We start from the raw sequence: 21,535 nt of genomic DNA on the forward strand, positions 1-21,535 counted from the left end.
AACATAACATAACATAATGTAACGTAACATGGTACATATCATGATGGTGTTTTGCAGCTGGGATAGCAAAAGCGTGGAAGATTGGATGGACATACCTGATATCCATCATGATAATGGCCGCATCCAGATAAGGACATCAGAGGGTAGTAAGTGCTCTGCAAGAGATAGATGGAGGGTTTTATGGGAGCTCTGTAGCAGAGTGCAGAGGAAGGTCACATAATTTAGCCCAGATATGCTCCTAAAAGCCTATTTCTACTTTCCTCCTGCTCTTTTTGGTACACACCAATGAAGTCAAGAAGGTCCATTAGAAAATATATCAGAGTTGTAACAATGATAATAACTAACATTTATTGAGCATTTACTTTGAGCCAATCCCATTCTAAGCACCTTGTGTGTGTTTGCCCATTTAATCCTCATGGCTCTTTGAGATGAGTAATAGTATTATCACTGATTTCCAAATGAGAAAGCAGGCTTAGATAGTTTAAATAACTCCAGCAGTTCTGTGTATGAGGGCATCGATCTTTTTTTGCTTATAACAAGTGCCGGGCTGCATCCTTTGCTTTTGACTCCCTCCGTAATTATCTGTCACTTAATTTGACCACTGTATACTCTTGCAAGTAAAACAAATGCATGAGATGAAGAGATTCGGTAAAACGTTGCTTTTGAAAATGAACTCCCTAAGCAAAAATGCACTGAGTCTCTAACATATATTAGACAGGGGGATCAGCTCTGGAGGCACATAGATGATGAAGTCATGGCCCCTTCTCTCAGAATTGTTGAGGAAGACAGATGTGAATCCATAAATCCGACTGCACATTCTAGGGAAATAGGGCAGTGTGGCCGCCGGCACTCTGTCTCTTCCCCTGTCCCACAAGCTGACCGCATTTCCAAAGGAATGTGGTCACAGAGGGAAATTGTTTATCATCACTGGGGATGAGGGAAGTAAGGCACCCACATGCACTCGTTCTGAGGAGTTCTTGCTAAATGTATTGCAGATGAGACCAGAGGGACTTGTGTAGTTGGAGTCGAACCCCTCTTCTGAGTGTATGTAGCATCTCAAGAATTAAGTAGGGGACATCCCGGTGGGGCTCTACTAAGTCCCCACATTAGAGAGCTGAGAGCGTGGGAGCCACAGGATCAACCCCACTTGTACTGTAGAAATGGCAGGCGTGACGCAAATCAGTATGACAGGTGCTGTCTAGCAGTGCACTCAGAGAACTGCAGGAGCCGGGGCTGAGAACTTCCCATGGAGATGCGTTGATGGGAGGGCCCTAGAGGAGGGGAAGGAAGGCTTCCAAGAGGAGCTAGAGACTGAACAGGAACTTGAAAGATGAGGAAACGGGCGGGGAGGATGGAGTGAAACAGGGAGGCATGCCAGGGAGAGGATGCAGCTTTCCTAGAAGTCTGAAGCTGTGAAACACACAGCATGTTGGAGAAACAGCAGCAGTTGTGCAAGATCCTAAGATCACTCAGGCTGGAGCATGGAGATTTGATGGAGATTGAGAGGTGACCAAGGCTGGACAGAGGAGGCAGGGTAAGATGCTGCCGTGAGTCACAAGAGAAGTGATGCAGAACTGGTAGAGTAGGAGATGAAGCAAGTGGGTCGTGGGGCACAAGAGGAAGGGTGAAGTTGAAGCAGCAAGTGAGGACTGGGCGTCACGGCACCAGCACTGAGCGGGCAAAATGAAGGAAGAGGCAAGTTTGAAAGGGAAGGCAGGGAGTTCTGTATGGGACCTGGTGAGTTGAGGGTCCCCTTGGAGATAGCCAGGACAGAGTTGAATGCGTGACTTTATTGCTCAGACAAGGGGTCTATGGGGGGCCTAGCCCCTGCCTTGTTCGGAACAGCCTGGCCAGTCAGTCTTCTTGTGCACAGATTGTTGTCGTAAAGTATGAGACTACCATGTGTTACACAATAGACCACCAGGATGGCTGAACAGTATGCAAGAACTGTATTGGCCGTATCAGTTTGTACACCGGGAAGAGACGGTCTTCGGCGTGTAACGAAGGTGCTCTCTCTTCAAAGAGGGAAAGTACAGGCTGCTTTTATGCCTCCCAGGGTCCGTATTACACAATAGAGTCAAATATATTCAGAAAATTTTGGGGGAAAATCTATACATATTTGTGAGGGGAGTTAAGTGCAGGTGCCGGGGTAAACATATATCCAACATACATCCCATGTTCACTTTGGGGCACGGTTTTAGCATTAAAATGAGGTGTTAAATTTGGCTCTTTACGTTGAAAGGCAAATTATAGGACACAGTGACATTTTGTGTGCAGCATCTGTAAGCTGCTGAAACTGGCTTGAGGTCTGCAGGTGCTTATCAGGAAAGAATGCCTGTAAGGCTGGTCCGCTGTCCAGTCAGAGCTGCAGGGGTCTGGGTTGTAAATCAGAGTTAGGAAGGATCTCGCACATCGCCCGATTATTCTTATTATTAGGGAGACTAGCAAGGGTGTGGCTTTTCCTGTAGCTGTAGGAATTTAGGAGGTTGTGATGCCAGCCAAGCCCTGGATCCTCCACCCCTGGGTAACTTTTATTTCTTTAACCTTAGAGTCCATCTTAGTTGATGAAGGGGCAACTGTCTTGGTTTCTCAGATCACATGTGAATGAAGAGTGAAGATGAGACCGACTGAAATTTAGAGCGCACAGAGGACAGATCACACAAGCTTAGTCCTGAGGCATGCTATTCCAGCATATATATTTTTGTACACAGAAACTCTCCTTTCTATTTTAACAGCCAGGGAAATCCCCTTCTCCCTACCATTGGCTCTGAACACCAAAAGGCAACCCACGAAAATCTTCTATGTTAATTTCTTTCTTGTGTATTCATTACACATCTTCTGGGCTCTTAATATAGCTGGATGTTTTTACATACACATATACATACATATACATACACATATACACTTACATACACACACATGTGTATATCTGCTAAATGGATTGTGGTAATTTACATACCCAGCAGCATTGTATGAAAGCGTATGATTCATTTTGACCTTACCAACATTAAGTAATAGCATTTCAAAAATATCTGATAATTGCATAGGCAAAAACATATTGTTGTTTTTATTATATATTTTTCTTTTCTTTTTATTTAAGACAGAGTCTTGCTCTGTTGCCCAGGCTGGAATGCAGTGGCATGATCTTGGCTCTCTGCAACCTCTGCAGGGAGCCAAGCCATTCCCCTGCCTCAGCCTCCAGAGTTGCTGGGATTACAGGGACCCCCCACCATGCCCAGCTAATTTCTGTATTTTTGTAGAGAGGGAGTTTCACCATGTTGGCCAGGATGGTCTCAAACTACCAACTTCGAGTGATCTGCTCACCTCAGCTTCCCAAAGTGCTGGATTACAGGCATGAGCCTCCACACCCAGCCTATTTTTTATATATTTTAAATATTATAATTCTTTTTACAGCTTAAATTAGGACTTAAATGTTAGTTTATCCTCAGATAAAATGCATTATTAATTTCTAATGTTGTTTTATTCTCAACTGTGTTTGCCTAACTGCAAATATTCAAAAGAGCTTAAATACCACAGAACCAAAGCTATTTTAATTTTTTAAAAGATCTGATCATTTCCCTTTAGTAATTTGAGGCTACTTTTGATTACTTTAAGATTTTAATTTAATATGCAGCTTTCCATATGTACTTTCACTTGGTCTCTATAACTTGCATTTATAATATGCCTTTAAAAATACCAATTATGATATTTCTTTTCTTTTGGGTTTTGAATTATCATACGGTAAAATGGACTTTTGGCTTTGGTGTACAGTTCTGTGAACTGAAGTCTAGATTTCTGTGACCACTAGAACAATCAAGCCGGAGAACTGTTCTGTCTTTCCCCCAAATTTGCTCATGCTGCTCCTCCCTGCTCCAACTCCTGGCAACTACTGATGTTTTTCTTCATATAGTTTTGTCTTTTCAAGAATGTCATGTCCATGCAATTACGTAGTGTCTTATTCTGCATGTCTTAAATGGCTCATATGGCTGACCATTTTTCCACAATTAGTTGCAACTATGATTTTTGTATCCTGTATAGCTTGTGCCTTTGCAATTTAGTTTCTTGGGTCATAAACAGTGCTTTTCTTACCAATGTGTATACCCATAGTATGTAAGAATGATGTTAACTTACTTCTGTTACACAAACCATAGCTATTTCCCTGGATAGGTCTTTACCTTTAAGTTAGGTTATTTTCTTTAAATGTATAAGACCTTACCAACAGAAATAACCACTTGATAAATAATATTGTAATACTCTGGTGATCCAGTCTCATGCAGTATCCCTAAATCTGGGAAACACTGTAAAAAAAAAAAAAAAAAAAAAAAAAAGATGTTATCTTAAAGATGCATTTTTTCTTGTGTGTAGACATTGGAAACAGACTAAATATGTAACTACAGACTTTAGTAAGGCAGATCGTAGAGCTACTGTCAATAGGGTGTCGTGCAAGAATGACAAGGAAGCCTGAAAAGATGTCAGAGAAACTTGAAAAAAATTTATAATAAAATGTTAACTTAAAAAGCCAGATATAATTCCATACCCACAGGATGATCATAGCTTGTAAGAGAAAAACAAAAAACTTGCTAATTTAAAAAGACTAGGGAAAATATATCAAAATAGTAACTGATTTCTTTCATTGGTGGAAATCTGGAAAGCCTTTTACTAACTTTGTGTGTCTTCTTTATTTTTCATCATGATCATCTAAAAAGCACTCTGAACAACAGAGAGAAAAGCACTCTGTGTAGTTCAGGTGTAAAATGCTGCCATCTGCCTGAAAAACTCACACCTGGGCTTGCAGTTCTATTGAATGATGTGTGAAGATTACCACACAACTACCTATTCTGTCTTCTAGATGTCAAGTGTATGTCAGGTCACGTCTGACATACATTTCTAAAGGTCTGTGACCAGACCTTTAGAAAGAGGGATACTGACTTGGCTGTCAAACAGAACATACATGTGTTGGTCAAATCATCAAAATGCTTAGAAGTAACAGAATAGCGCAAGTGAATCTGGTGAAATGGCCGTTTAATCTGCATTGCTTATTAAGTAAGAAATCATTATCTAGGCAAGACCTTCAGGAGGAGAGAGGATTTTGCCCCAACTCTCTTCCTTGCTGTAATGGAAACCCTGGTCACCCTGGAGGTTTCCATGTCTTCCTGAGACAGCATTTCCCAGTCGCCTGCTGGGCTGCTGTTGCCTGATTAGAAACCCAACCTGGGAATAGCAGGGTGACACCGGAAAAGGCCAGAGTGCTTTAACTCAGGCTTTATGAGTCAGTGATCCCTCTAGACTCGAACAGAATTAAGGAAATCTTCAAAAAGTCCCGACATGGCAATCACTCCCATCACTGAAGATGATTCTCAGTGATTTTTCCTGATTTGTGGAGAAATGAAGTTTTGTCTGAAAGACCCAAGTGGCCCAGGAAAGAAGGGATTCTCAAAGAAACTCTCTCCAGAGAACTCACAGCTGTCAGCCCCACTCCTGCCTGGGAATTCTAAACTCATAGGGCAAAGGGGGCCCCCTAAAGACAAATTTGTAAGTCTTCTACCTGCTAATTCAGCAACGTGATAGATACGGAACCCAGCAAATCATGATGTTTACCCAACCGTCTCCTTTAGATAAACTTTCCAAACTCTGCAGGAAATTAGGACTTCATTAATATCGTGAAACTAACAGCACCTGTCAAAAGCTCCTAATTTGTCTCTCTTGTAGAATCAAAGAACACTGGCATTTAGCATACAAGAGATACCTTTTGGCTTAGCTAGATGGGGTATTACAGGTCCAAGATTTCCAGGTATGTTACAGATTCTCACTTCCAGGTCTTTATTATTTCAAACAGTTTTCTTTCTTTACACAAAGGCAGAAAAGACAACCAATGGTTTGTTTCTTATCTTTGGCTTACTTATGAAAACTTAGAAAAACAAGTATAAGTATAAAATGGTCAAGAAGAGAGACAGAGCAAGGAAGTAACTTTTTCACTGAATACCAGATGATAGTTTCAGATTAATGGGACCTCGGGAAAGTAGGTAAACAAGAAGGGGTATCTAGTTTATATAAGTGGCCAGAACACTCAATAATGGAACAATAGATGAAGAATTAGACTAGATTCCTGGATTTGTAGCCAACACTTTGATAACTATCATCTAAACCTCTTGGAAAGCCTAATTACTGATTTTTGGGCTTTTATGAAGTATTTTGTTCATCCTTAGATGATAAAGCCCTATTTTATAGTAGTCAATGAGTTTAGAGTTTTCTACGTGGTTTGTGATGTTCAAAGGCTTAGAGTGTGTGTGTGTGTGTGTGTGTGTGTGTGTGTGTGTGTGTGTGTAACTGTGAAGAAAGCAGACCTTTTTGAAAATGTCTGAAGTAAATAAGGATCAGCTGCTGAATGCCTTGGGCCAATCCCATTACACACATAAATAGACCATGTAAGAATTTTGCGGTGTCATATTTAACTAGTGTGACTAAAATAGACTCGCTCTTTATAAACTCATTTTCTGATTACTGTGTGCTGTTTCCGGGGCACCTACTTGAATAACAGAAGACATAAAATGTTGGAAAACCTTTGCCTCACTCTCCAACCATTGGGCCTAACTCCATTAGGTTGAGTGGAATTAACTCTTGAGTTACTTCTCACTAGCGAAGTTGAGTTCAGACTTCCAGAAAGCGTCTCCCCTCGGCAAGTCAGTGTGTGGTTTTGGGTGAGTCCAGCAGTGTCCTCTGCAGAAGGGGAAGTGAAAACATTTGTTCAGATGGATAGTGGACCTTTGTGAGGTTCTGGCTGTCCATGATAAAGCACTGGCTAAGTAGACGTGGGACACCAAAAACAATATCTTTTATAGCCCCCAAACAGCATTTGTCTTTTGTTGTTTTCCAGGGTGTAACCATGTCGCCATTTCTTCGGATTGGCTTGTCCAACTTTGACTGCGGGTCCTGCCAGTCTTGTCAGGGCGAGGCTGTTAACCCTTACTGTGCTGTGCTCGTCAAAGAGTATGTCGAATCAGGTAAGTTTGAGTGGGTTTTCAAAGCAGGGGAGGAGGAGGAAAATCCTGCTATGAACTATGTATAAATCAAGGTCTTCCAGGACATTTGAAATCATCTGGTGGAACCAAATCCTTCCATTTAGGACGCTGATGATGCCCAGCAAAGCCAAGGGCTTCCTTCTGGACACACATTTCGTGATGGACTCTAAACCAGGACCCGATGGCCCACCGGTGGCTCTATTACACCGTCTCATTTTTCCCACATATACAAAAGGAAAGAGACAGTTGGGTTGAGAAAATTACATAAGGAGTTAATGGGAAGGAGCTCTAATGAGCTGAAGTAGAACATGGCCCTATGTGGTTAAGCCTGCTTACTTTAAATAAGTCTAGGTAGATTAAGACTGCATAATCTTCCAACCAACTCTAAAGACTATTTACTGCTGCTTTGGCAAACTTCAGTGGATATTACAAAGCATCTATAATTAGCCATTAGAGTCCAAATTTCAGAAAACATACTTTTGCACTCACTAAGGTCTTGGCTGAATGGAAGAATAGTGATGTTTCATCAAGTTGAAATATTTACACGCAGCTCAAGGTGAGGGGGAAGGTGGGACAGCCACCCAACATCCCGTTTGTAGGTTCAGAATGTTCCGTTCCAACAGCCTTATGTGTAGGGAATCTCTCTGTGGGCACATCGACTGGCTTCCGCTCTCTGAGAGCCTCACCTCTGCATTGTAAGTTTGCCGTGGATTTCCAAAGGAAAAGTAGGAGGGAGTGTAGATCCCACAACTCTCCTGACCGCACACCTTTTCTTGTTTCCCTACGCGCATTTTGATTTTAGAAGACACTTTGTAGAGAATAATGACAATGGATGCAGGCTTGCAGTAACTGTGGAAGCCGTCACAGTTCACTTACACAAAAGTGTTTACAGAGAGACCACTGCAAGAGTGCTGGGGCCAGAGCATAGAGGGAAAAAAAGTCAACTAAATAAGCTGAAGGAACTCAGGAAGACTGCCTTCCCTTTAGAGCATCTATTCTTGCAGAAGAAAGTGGCAATAAACAAAAATACAAACAGCAGGTAATGAAGGAACAAAAAGCAGTGTAAAGAAGAGAGGACGGGGGGCAGGGATGTGTGTTATCTTATATAGGGTTGTCCTGCAAAGGCCTGTGAGCAGGGACATTTGCAGATGCAAGAAGAAACTGACTCAGATGTTGAGAACCTCCTGCCAGATGCTCACAGTTCACATTTTGGGGTTCCCAAACCTACTATTTTGCATCCCCCACCAAAGGACTTTTTGCTTCACAGCTGACTTTGTCCTTCCAGCCACTCTGAACACATCAAAGCCAGGGAGACTGTCTGAATCATCTTGATTTCCTTTCTGCCCAGAGTTCTCTCCTGTTTAGTTAAAAGTGTGAATGCCACTTGCTCCCAACCTAAAACCTTTCAAATGTCACAGACATCTTTGAAGTGTAAAATGTCTGAGTTTTTCAAAGCCGCCTTTGACTTAATGGGTCTCCTGGATCCAGTTCTCTTTACCCTCTGAGTTCTCCCTGACATTTGCCTCCTGAGGGCCTTTTTTTTTTTTTTTTTTTTTTTTTTTTAATTGCTTCTGGCCTTGCCTTTGAACTTGGTCTAATCAGCCATGTGGATCGAGAGACCTTGTCAGAAAAGAAGGAAACTGGTTTTCCTAAAGATTAGCCTTGTGGAGTTGGAGGGAGTTGAGAGATTTTTGCTTTTGATTTTATTTTGGGTTTGTTCTGAAAAGAAATCACTCTGAATATTATCATTCAATATTTACTTCTACAGAATTTAAACACATTTCAGTTCTTGGAGTGTAAGACTGTGTTTTCCACAATAAGCCAACAGAACAAGGACAAACAGACCATGGGACTGTGGGGCTGTGAGTCATTGAAAACGGTAACACTCTAGATAGACAGGATCCTCTGTTTAGGTAATTGCACACGTGGTGAATGCAAATGTAAAAAGTGCCTGGCTTCGAGGATGTCTGCCCCTTCTCGGAGGATTTTTGGCCCTTTTCTCCAGGCACAGAGAATGGTTACCATCAAAAGGAATTATCCAAAAGGGAAGCTTCAGGTCTGTGGAAGTAAAATGTTACTGTGATCATTAATATTGCCATTGGTTTCTAAAAAGCCCAATTTCCAGTCCAATTTTTTTTAACCAACCCACAAAAACTTTCCCCTTTCTATTCCACCTTTAGTAATCTCATGGTTTATATCGTTCCTAGCCAAGTTTATCTAACATTTGAGTTTCAAGCTTATTCAACTCCTTGTATACCCCCAAAATAAATACTAATTTAACAAACGCTAAATGCCTGCTCTGCTTAGCTTTGTGTGTTGGACAGAAGGGGCCCTCGAAAGTCAGAAGGGCTTTATTTCCTGGCTGTAAGCGGATTTTTCCCCTTTTGCTTAATCGACATCTCTGAATTGCTAAATCTGCCACTTAATGTGCTTATATCACAAGAAACAAACCCTCAAATGCAGGTTTCTGCTTCTGAAATGATTAAAGAATAAATACCAGAGAAAATTCAATGTGCATGAAAGACAAGGAAAAACTTCTTAATTAGCAAACTCTTTGCCAATCACAGTGCGGCTTTAGAGAGGTTTCCCCTAAACTGACCTTCCCGTCTACAGATTCATTACTATTTCCAGGGCTCCTACCTGCTTACCTTTCCTCACTTGCAGACTTGCAGTCTGCTTCAGCCTCGCTGGCTCCATGGGTGAAGACCAGCACCACCTCTCCGAGTTGCCCATCAGCTTTTGCTGAGGGTGCATGGTACACGTAAAATGTATCTTCACCCAAGAATTAGAGAAGGAAATAATGGCTCATTATGTTTTAAAGATCATTGCCTCTTACTGTATTTATGTCAAATGGAAAAAAATTTAAATATTTATTAAAGGAGCATTCATTATATGCTTAAATTATGCCACTATGTCTTTCAGATGAACACACAGTAGTTTTGAATTGACTATGTTTAACCCGGGGCCAGTGAGGTTAATCAGCCGTAGGATTAACACGACAGATTAATAAAGGAGAATCTCAAAGGCATAAAAGATTTTTTAAAAAGTTTGTTGCTCAGGTGTTTACACCCAGAGTGAAGCAACTAACTGTTGATTAGGAAAAGAACATTTTGAAACCAACCTGATAGTAACATAGACGGTTGTTTTTGGCTAATTATAGAAATGGACCCTTTTGGTCTTAAAGCTTGGAACTTTCTGAGTTTCTTCCTCAGGAAAGGATCCCCACACCTCTCAAAAAAATATTAAAGAACTGAAACTCACCACATCATGGCATCCAGAGATGGAAGTGCCAGGCTCCTGGTTCATTGTGATTGGTTCCTTACCCCTCCCAAGTTCCCGTTTTCTCATACAAAGTTACATTTCTTACCTGCTATATAAATCCCTAGTTTTAGCCGGTCTTGGAGATGGACTTCAGACTGAGCTCTCGTCTCCTTGGCTGCAGCACCCAATTAAAGCTTTCTTCCTTGGCAATTCTCGTCATTTCAGTCATTGACTTTCTGTGTGGTGAGCAGCAGAACCTAGAACACCTGGTGTTTCGGTAACAATTTCCAGTCCAAGGCATTAGCAGATTGTTGTCTGAGTTACCTACATTGGAACTTACAAGGTTCAATGCATCACCTTGCATCTAGACCGGGGGACTGTCTCATTCTGTCCCATATTGTCTCTGATTGTTTATGTGCTGCTTTTGTCTTCCCAACAGAATTCTATATCCCAGAGAACAGAGGGAGCAGGTGCTACCGTTGAGTTGAACTGAATTATTTTCCAGCCCTGGCTGAAGGAGTAATGAGAACTTACCTTTCTGTTCCTAGAGAATGGGCAGATGTATATCCAGAAAAAGCCTACCATGTACCCACCCTGGGACAGCACTTTTGATGCCCACATCAACAAGGGAAGAGTCATGCAGATCATTGTGAAAGGCAAAAACGTGGACCTCATCTCTGAAACCACTGTGGAACTCTACTCGCTGGCTGAGAGGTGCAGGAAGAACAACGGGAAGACAGAAATATGGGTAACGTTGTGTAAAGTGTATGCACCTAAGGGATAAGCATGATGGTAGCAGACGACTGGCTCAGAACTCCATGTCAATCTGAAGGTGTGATTACACTGGCCTCGGGTCACCAGGCTCCCTACCACTTCCTTATTGGTGATTTGACAATGGCAATGGTTATTCCTGATGGGCTGTAGAACACATTGACATCTTCAGATGCCCACATCAAAGAGATGTAGAAAGTCTCTTAGACTATGATAAAGTGTTATTTATTTAAAACTGTTAAAGCAGGCTTGGAACATCTTAAATTCCCCTTAAGTGGGGGATGAATTTTTGTCTATCAATCCAGTTGTCAGTTTCATTCACTTTTTCAGTTTTGGGAATAATATTTGTATATAAAACTTAATCAAGATTTATCAAACAACAACTAATGCTTTTTAACTTAGAAATTACTTGTTTAATCCAATAGACTCAGAACACATTGAGATATCAAAATCTTAATTTTATTAAACTTCATCAATACATTTCTTTTTCTTTTTCTTTTTTTTCTTTTCTTTTTTTTTTTAAACAGAGTCTTGCTCTGTCACCCAGGCTGGTGTGCAGTGGCGCGATCTCGGCTCACTGCAAACTCGGCCTCCCGGGTTTACACCATCCTCCTGCCTCAGCCTCCCAAGTAGCTGGGACTACAGGTGCACACCGCCATGCCCCGCTAATTTTTCGTATTTTAGTAGAGACGGGGTTTCACTGTGTTAGCCAGAATGGTCTCGATCTCCTGACCTTGTGATCCACCTGCCTCGGCCTCCCAAAGTGCTGGGATTACAGGCGTGAGCCACCACGCCCGGCCCATCAGTACATTTTTAAAGTAAGTTAAAAGCTATCAGAATGTGAGAGGATAGAACAAAGATCCATTTAATGTTTGGTCTTTTCTCTCCATATTTCGACAGTTCCTACAATTTTTTTCAGCTGTAATGAATTCACTTAGCTTACTTTGACTAAGAAGTGCATCATACACAATTCATCTTAGCACACCAAGTTGTTAAAAACCTGGATTATGGTAGTAAATATTTAGAAATGTTAAAAGGAAGGGTAAAATAATGAAAGCGTTAAAAAAAATTCTAATGAAAATTTCTGAGGCACAAAAGAAAAGAAAATATATCAGTAAGAAACTGCTTTTACCTGATCTGAAATCCAGAAAATATTTTCAAATGTTTATATCATCTGTGCCAAAGGAGAGAATCCTGACTTTCTGCTTCTTACTTTCTATAACTGATTTTAAGAAATCCACTCAAAAGATTTTCAAGTCACAGGTTTCAAATAGGAATGACATAAACCTAAAAACTAGGGTTTTGTGTCAGTTTTGTATTTTTGGCCTAAAAAAAATTAATGCTTTTTAAGAAAGTATAAAAATCTTTGCTTGCATCGCTAAAGTAATCTTTAGAGACAAATATATGCCAAGATTTTTAAAAGGTGCTCATGCCCATGCTTAGCTATGTCCAGGTAATTCAGTTGGGCAGTATCTACTCAGCACTTGTGCGTTGGCTTGGGAAAAGGGTTCCTGGGGCTGGGCGCGGTGGCTCATGCCTGTAATCCCAGCACTTTGGGAGGCCAAGGTGGGCAGTTCACCTGAAGTCAGGAGTTCAAGACTAGCCTGGCCAACATGGCGATACCTTGTCTCTACTAAAACTACAAAAATTAGCCGGGCATGGTGGTAGGTGCCTGTAATCCCAGCTACTTGGGAGGCTGAGGCAGGAGAATCACTGGAACCCAGGAGGCAGAAGTTGCAGTGAACCTAATTGTTTTATTAGGTAGAAGCAGGAATGGGGGAAACTGAGGAAGACCAGTTTATTGGGTCTACCTAACTTTTTTTTAAAAGAATCGTCAATTCCCCAATTTTAAAAATACAATTCTATTCATGTTTCCTTCTCAATTAATGAAAGGATAAGTCGGGGGGCGGGATCTTTTCGTTAAGTAGTCTTCACTGATATGCAGGTTGCCGTTCTGTTTATATCTCTTCAAGTTGCATACGATTTCTTGCCTAGGATTTTGCTTATTTCATCCTTAACAGACTTTTCCTTGCATTCTAGGATTATTTAGACATAAGCACATGGTGGCATTCAGATGCTCATTTCACTAACTAGAACACTTTTTGCACTTTTAAGCTTTGGTGGACTTTTTGTTTTGTTTTGTTTTTTATTTTTTTGCCAAGGTTATTTCTTAATTTACTTTTATTTTAAGGGCCAACAGGTTGTTTGGGACTTACATTTTCCCTTGCTTCTTTTGGAATCTATGTTTCTAACACTCATTTCTCTAAAGAAAATGATATTCTCACATTTGCCTTTCATGTCTCTCAATGCCATATTGAGAGACACTTTTTGTTTCCCCAAGGTTGTGACTGTTTTCATGGCTATCTCCTATTTGCTCCCCAAAGTGTACTGGAATATGGCTTTCTATGGGTGCTGTTTTTCCAGGAGCTAATTGCTTTAATTTCTCCATCACTACTAATTACGGAATATTGCCAACTTTGTGGTCACCTGGTGCCAATTTTCACTATTCCATTTGGAAACGGGCCCCTTGCCATAGCTCTTCCATCTCCATTTTTGCCTCCATCTTTACTCCTTATTCCACAAGCCAGAGAACAATGGTGCATACCTGCCATGTCAGAAGTACTTTTTTTCCATGAATCTATTGAAACTCATATGAAAATGTATAGGTGTCGCAGCAATGCAAGCTTATTTTATCACAAAATTCTCACAGCAGTAATGCTGTGACATAGGCATTGCTATTATGTCCGTTTTTCAGCAATTTCCCAAGACGGTGACTGGCACAAGGTCGCATAACCAGAAAATTATTTAGCCACGATTCAAATTCAATCCTGAGTTCCACAGGACATTACTTGCTATTTCTTAGTTACTCTGGCTCACCTGGCTAACCCACGGACATAATGACCAATAATGACCTTCAAGTCATGTTCTTTCTTATTCTTTTTGGTCTGTTGATGGCATAATGGGATGGTTTAATAGATTAACATCAGTGCTCAGGTTGTCTTGGACTTGGATTTGTCCTTTCTTCTGCTTATGTCACTTCATGGGAGATCCTACATCATCCCTTAAAATGACACTTTGTTCTGCCCTCTTATACATAATAATAGAGTACTGAAGTATATATTTATATACACTTATAAATTCCTTCCCAGACCAGTGTAATTAGAATTTTCTTTAGTGGAGGATCCAAGACTTACCTAAAAATACAATCTCTCTTTGTGAAAGAGAAAAACCACCCCCACTGAATGCCCTGATTAACTTAGGCATGCATCCCAGGTAGAAAGAAAGACGGGGGCCTGGGAGCAGCCTCAAAGAGGCAGGATTTATCTTTCCCTTCACAAGAAGAGCTTTTTCCCCAAGGAAGCCAGTTCCAGTGCCTGCGATTCTTTTGTCATGATGAAGATCTGGGTCTCCCCTGTGACAGTTCTTCAGATAAGCAGCATCACCGTGCCAGAAAACCGAATAGAATCTGTTTTAGGATTTTATTTCTTCCTCATGTAAGTTTTTAGATCCAAATAAAATTAATGAATTGCTGGGATGTTTTAAGAAAAGAAAGGCAACTGTCACAGTTGCTACAGTCGTCTGATGACAATGAGTGTGCGTACAGTGGAGAGTAACAATGATTGTATTCTGTGTTGGAAATCTCTTGCCATCGTCAGTAGCCAGTGATGTCATTGAGCTCAGGGCTTGTTTCGCATTCTGACTGATGTTTCTCTCCTTCTCCCAACCAGTTAGAGCTGAAACCTCAAGGCCGAATGCTAATGAATGCAAGATACTTTCTGGAAATGAGTGGCAAGTGACATTTCTTCTTCCTGTTTGGGGGTGAGGAGGGCATGGCCTTCTCCTCAAATGCAGCTTATTTTACCTTTGCAATTATTGTAGAAAAGAATAAAGAGGCACAAAATTGTTTTAAAATTCTCAGAGACGCTCAGGCATGACTTTAAAAGACACTATCTGGGCCAGAAAAACGTAGAAATATAAAACATTTACAGCCCTTGTTTTTAAGTGATGTGAATCCATATGCCCAATGCTGTTAGACTCTGTCTTTATTTTAGTTTAGGAATTCAGTCTAAGTACAAAAGACTGTTGATGTGTGGTTATGTGTGTACACACTGTCTATGTTTAAATGATGTGTTCTAACAACCTGCCATATTATCAGTAGAATACAAATTAAGAAGTAGATAAATATGTTCCATAAAATTAGTAACAAAATGCTAATACTTGAAGTAAGTCACCTCAAGTCCTTTTAGGAACAAGAAAAGGTGAGAAAACATATAGCTAAAGGGTTTTGGTTCCACGTTACATGTGGACTTTGGCCACAGAAGTTAAATTTCCCGGTACAATGTGCTGAGACAGGCTGTCAGGGCTGAGTATGTGAATCAGATCCCCCTACTTACAAAATCCTAAGCCACAGCATGGACATGTAAATTTACTGATGGTAAACTCACTTCATTTTTTCCTAAATTAGTTTTCCTACCAAGAAGAAGCGAGTTTGACCTCATGCATTTATGGTGCTTTCTGAGTTTTGGCTTACCATATATAATTCCTCCGGGTCTAAATTCAAACAAATACATCAGAGAAATACAATATTATGAAATAATCACAGAAAACATTATTACGAAATAATCATAGAAAACTCACGAGATATTTGATGATATTGAGGCCTGGTGATTCATCTTTTAGGTGTGATAATAATATTGTGGTTATGTTTTTTAAAAGGCATGCTAACCTTTTACAGATATATGCTGAAATATTTTAGATTAAAAAAAAATGATACCATGGCTTTGCTTCAAAATAATCCAGTGGCCTGGGGTGTAGGATGGACAGGGTATACTGAAAGACAGTGGCCATTAATTAATAATTGCTGAAACTGAATGACTGATACATGGAAATTGATTACAGTATTTGCTCAACTTTTATGTATATTTGAAATTTTCCAGAATAAAAATTTTTTAAGAGAAAGAAAGCATTACTGAGAAGGGAAAAATGTACCTGAAATTTTATTTCTTTTTCCTCTTGGAAGGTGTAGATATATAGTACACATAGTACAACTTTTGAATTGGCTGAGGTAGAGTGATTGCAGGATATCTGAATAACCAGATTTGCATAAAAGGTGAAAATGCTGACCTAAATAATAGTATCAATGATGTTTAATTCCTTGAATTAGAGAAATACATTCCTCCCATTAGTTTAAAGCATGACCCAATGTAAATTGAAAAAGGGTCCTGTCTGGGCATGGTGGCTCATACCTGTAATCCCAGTACTTTGGGAGGCTGAGGCAGGCAGATCACCTGAGCTCAGGAGTTCCAGACTAGCCTGGGCAACATGGCAAAACCCATTCTCTACCAAAAATACACAAATTAGCCAGAGTTGGTGGTGCATGCCTGTAGTCCCAGCTACCTGTGAGGCTGAGGTGGGAGGATAGTCTGAGCCCGGGTTGTCGAAGTTGCAGTGAGCAGTGATTTTGCTACTGCACTGCAGCCTGGATGAGAGAGAGAGAGAGAAAGAAAGAAAGAGAAAGGGAGAGAGAGAGGAAGGAGGAAGGAAGGAAGGAAGGAAGGAAGGAAGGAAGGAAGGAAGGAAGGAAGGAAGAAAGAAAGAGAAAGAAAGAGAGGGAGACAAGGGGGAGGGAGGGAAGAAAGGAGAAAAAGCGTCCTTTGAAAGAAAGAAGGGAGGGGAGGGGAGGGCAGGGAAGGGAAGGGAAGGGAAGGGAAGGGAAGGGAAGGGAAAAAGGGCCCTTCATCAGAATGCAAGTATTTTTGGTAATTGATTTTAAGATCCCTGCTTTGAAAAACAATTCCATGGACAGTCCTCCTATTCCTGTGGAACTTAAATACTTTATTAGAATGAGAGAGCAAATTCAGTTGGGCAAAAACAATGATATTCCACAAACAATAATGACAAAAGCCTAGGAAATGTTTTAAGAATAAAGCTTTGTAATATTTAAAACTTTTTATATCTAGATCCAAATTGACACTCCATCTCTAAATTTTTATATGTCAAAAAAATCTAATTTTAAAAACCAAAGTTATGGAATAACCTAACTAGAAAATTCCTTGTTAATGACAAGGAAGAGAGTAGAGGATGCCACTTTCTTTTAAGAATGCTCATTGTTAGTATAAGAAATCATCTTCTGAAGGATTCAGGAAAGCAAAACGTGTTCTTCTACTCAGGGAACATGAACCCAGATTGAAGAGGTGGTACAGATTAGACAATTAGATAAAATTATAACCTAAACCACACAAATACTGATTAACCAAGAGATCAGTGTATGTTGCCTTCATTTCAGTAAGTTCCACAGTGTGGGCATTAAAGGGTAGGAAGAGTTGAGTTTTCTGAAGAAGAGGGATGGCCTTACAAGGAGGAAAAAGTGAAGTCTTGAGCAGGAATATGCCATGGGTGAGGGCTGCCGGGAGAACAGCCTAGGTAGACTCTCAGGCTCCTGCTGAAACCAGAATGAAGAGTCAGAGACAGATATTGGAGGGCAAGAGGAGTGCATAGTCTTGGGTTGTGCTTTGAACTAATGGGAAGAATATACTTTCTTTTACTTAAGGAATTACACAGTATTGGTCTACAAAATTTCACTTATGTTATGGAGAGGTGATAAAAATCTGTTCTAGGAGTGTGGCTACAGTAATAAAATAAAAGGAATAGTCTAAAAGGCAATACTGTTGCAGAAAGATTTCATGGTAGAGTAGATGAAATATCTACAGAATGCCTGTTAAGGGTACATAGTTGAGATGCTTTATAATTCTTTAAAAATTAGGCTGGGAGCAATGGCTAATGCCTATAATCCCAACACTTTAGGAGGCCAAGGTGGGAGGATCACTTGAGCCCAGGAGTTTGAGACCAGCCTGGGCAGTGTAGAGTGACCCCATCTTTACAAGAAAATTTAAAAATTACCTGGGTATGGTGGCACATGCCTGTAGTCTCACCTACTTGGGAGGCTGAGGCAAGAGGATCGCGTGAGCCCATGACATCAAAGATACAGTGAGCCGAGATAGTGCCACTGCACTCCAGCCTGGGCAACAGAACAAGACCCTGTCTCCAAATAATAATAATAATAATTACTCCTTAAAAATGTAAGTTGAATGAAGGGAAAAAGTGTTGAGAATATCTCTTAAAATAGCTAGACTGGGAAAATGGTAGGAGTGGCAGAAGTGGGAGATATGGAAAGAAGAGGAAAATGAGTGGGGGATAAGGAATTCAAATTTGAATAACACTTGGGATAATACCATGTCTCTAGTGTTCCTCTTCCGTGGAAGCCTCAAGTCCTCTAACTCACCAGGAAGTAAATGGCTCAGCTCTCCATAGCAGACTACTTTGTTCTTTCTCTTTGAAATCCCCTCACGTTGAGTTTTTGAGCAGGAATCATTTTTTCTCTGCTTCCTCTGTTCTCCTATTATTACTTTCTTGTAACTTCAGAATTCCCCATGGTCGTCTCATGCCCCCCGCCCTTCTATTTCACACCTTCCTATGTTTCTCTATTCATTCAGTAACCAACCTTCAACCCATATATCATCACTCAGAATTCTCCACCTCCAGGGACTCACACTCATAACTTGTTTTTCCAGAGCTCATCCTCCTCCCCTGTCAATTCTGCCCTTCTTCCCAGCCAATAAGTACTAGCCTTTAGTTCAGTTTCCCTTTTACCCCATTTATTAGCCCACTTCTGGCATTAACTCGCTACCTAGCCTGGCTCCCATGATAAGCCTTTGTCAGCACTCTGCTCTCGTTAGTTCCCTCTTTGCCATGGATATTCTGATCTCCAAACCTTGCATTCTCCCCTCTCATTCTCCCCGGCTTTGCTAGAAAAAGTCGTACAGCTAAGTGTGTTACAAACAGATGGTATTAGATGACGTCCCTATGGTTCAGACTCTATGTTTGGCTTCTTAGCAGACCTCTCCAACTAAATTTCCTGTACTTACACATTTTAAGGGGCCAAATTAAACTAAGTATCCAAAATTACACTTACCACGTTCACGAGCAACCTATTTCTTTTATAACTCACTATCATACTTAATTATATAATAACTCATTCCACAAAACCTGGACATAATTTTTATAACCTCCTTTTCCTTCAACTTCCATATGAGTGCATCAGTCAATCATTTATGTTCATGTTGTCTAGTCAATATTTTGTCCATTTCATTATCTAATTACTTCCTGACTACCTCCTGCCATATCCCATCCATTCTCCTACGGTGGTCCTAGAAGTAACAATGCCAAGCTCCAATCTGACCACATAACGCCTCTGCCCCTGCTGCAGCATTCCAGCATCTGCAAATTGTCTGCAGGAAAGTGTCCAAACTGATCTAACACATACACATCTTCTGGAAGTGACTGCTGATCATTTCTGCTTCACCCTCTGCACTCTGGCAATGCCCAGCTAGTTCTGGACCCCCACCCACACCCTGAGGAACCTTAGCTCTGTAGTTTTGCTCATTCCCTTCCACCCAGAGAGAGCAACTTTGGCTTTTCCCCACCATACCTTCTCCCACACATTAGTAGGAGTTATCTGTCCTTCAGAATTCAGCACAGAAGCATCTCTGCCAGGACCTTTCTTGTCCAACTTCTCTCTTTCTCTCCTTCACCTACCTCCACCTGCCTAAGCTGGTATAGTTTCCTCATTTTCATGGTCCCATAGCATCCTGTGAATACCTCTGTACTGACACATTGATTGTCTTTCCTTTTGGACTCTTAACTCCTTGCGGGACAGCCACCGTCAAAATACATCTCATTAATTCCTTTAACTTTGGCGCCAGGTTTCAGGTGAGGCATGCAGGAAGTACACAATGAATGCATGTTGAACTGTTCAGCTGGACTTACCTTGGCACTTAGAAATCTCCTTCGTTTCCTTTTGATTCCCACACAATGGCTCTTCCTACCATTCCCATCCTCCTTGGTTTCTGGGGGTGCCTCTCCTCTGATTCTGGGAGGTTGATCTTGCCTCCAACATGATTGGTAGAGACCCTATCTTCTTTTTTATATTTTTAAATTTATTTTATATACTTTTTTTTTCCTTGAGACAGAGTTTTATTCTTGTCACCCAGGCTGGAGTGCAATGGCACTACGTTGGCTCACCGCAACCTCCGCCTCCCGAGTTCAAGTGATTCTCCTGCCTCAGCCTCCTGAGTATCTGGGACTACAAGGATGTGCCACCATGCCCAGCTAATTTTGTATTTTTTAAGTAGAGACGGGGTTTCACCATGTTGGTCAGGCTGGTCTCGAACTCCCGACCTCAGGTGATCTGCCTGCCTCGGCCTCCCAAAGTGCTGGGATTAGAGGTGTGAGCCACCATGCCCGGCAGACACCCTGTCTTCTGTCTGTCTCTGCACTTTAAGATGCAGCTGCTTCCTTCCACCTTCTCCTCCTGCTCCTCTGCCTCAGAGACAGCTGCTCCCTTTCTTGGTTGCACACCTCTCATCCCAGGCAGTCCTGCTCTATCAATACACTTTACCTCTGACATCCTCGACTCTGCCTTCTCTCTGCAGTTTCTTCCTCATTCCCAAGACATACTGCATTATCCATCTTCCCCAATCTTGAACACCATCTCTTCTTTTTTTTTCACCTTTTTACCTCCATGAGTTTTGTTTTTTTTTGTTGTTTTTTGTTTTTTTTGCTTTCCCTAACACACTCCTTTAAAAAGTAGTTTATATTTATCAGTTTCTGTTTCTTCCCTTCTACTTCTATTCTTAGACCCTAAGACTCTGGCTTATAATTCAACCAATCTGCTGAAATGGCTTTCTCCAGGATTATGAGTTCTCACCTGCTTCTTAGCCTTCAATTTCCTTGATATCTCTCTGTCATACAATGCTGAAAATTTCATTTCTTTTCGACTTGACTGATGCGATGTTGTCCAAGTTTTCCTCTTAATTTTTCAGCTGCCTCTTCTTGGTCTCTTTTGCCATCTCTTTTCCTACCTCCTAAAAAATATGGGTACCCATATCCCTGAGCCTATTCCACACCATCATATATTGCCTCTTAAGGTTGGGTGTTCTGTGCCTGTGCCACATCTCCCTGACTTGACTGTTAGCTATGCAAAGGTGAGGAATAATACATTTCTTCAGCACATCCAGCAAAGCAGTTTACTCACAGCTGCTCAGGAAACTTGTGATTTGATTGACTACAAACAAATGATAGGTTAGACCACATAAATAGATTAGAATCCATTAGTATAAAAGAAAAAAAATTGCAAAAACCAATGAGCTCATTCAAACCAGTAAATAGAGAAATAAATAGTCAATACCAAAAGAATTAAAGAATTCTGTTTTTACATTTACTCTTTTATAATGCTTGAAAAAGAGGATAAAGGAAATCACAGAAAATAACAGAGTATAAATTCATTTCTAGAAATTCCTAATATTTAAAAAATTATAGTATAGTCTAATGTACAAATTATATATATAAACTATATATGTTTATAGTTTATAAAAACATATGTTTATATACATGTAGACATATGTAAACATATGTAATCGATATAC

General features: G+C 40.7%; 1 protein-coding gene across 8 annotated transcripts in view; it reads left to right on the top strand.

The window, feature by feature from the left end:
- PRKCQ (protein kinase C theta) overlaps window positions 1–21,535 on the top strand; it is a 143,829-nt gene that overhangs the window by 53,949 nt on the left and 68,345 nt on the right. For 3 of the 8 annotated variants that reach the window (XM_031652528.1, XM_003903365.4, XM_031652529.1), the window contains 3 exons: window positions 6,875–7,001; window positions 10,829–11,028; window positions 14,780–14,840. In XM_031652528.1, the coding sequence (XP_031508388.1) occupies window positions 6,884–7,001; window positions 10,829–11,028; window positions 14,780–14,840 (379 nt within the window). In that variant the 5' untranslated portion in view covers window positions 6,875–6,883. Of the gene's footprint in view, window positions 1–6,341; window positions 6,699–6,869; window positions 7,002–10,828; window positions 11,113–12,713; window positions 14,546–14,779; window positions 14,841–21,535 lie in introns of those variants that run through there. The other 5 variants (XM_009213929.4, XM_021943024.2, XM_021943023.2 and 2 more) reach the window with 5 other exon arrangements.

Source organism: Papio anubis, chromosome 11 (genome assembly GCF_008728515.1).
Source record: "Papio anubis isolate 15944 chromosome 11, Panubis1.0, whole genome shotgun sequence".
In the NCBI taxonomy this organism is placed as follows: domain Eukaryota; kingdom Metazoa; phylum Chordata; class Mammalia; order Primates; family Cercopithecidae; genus Papio; species Papio anubis.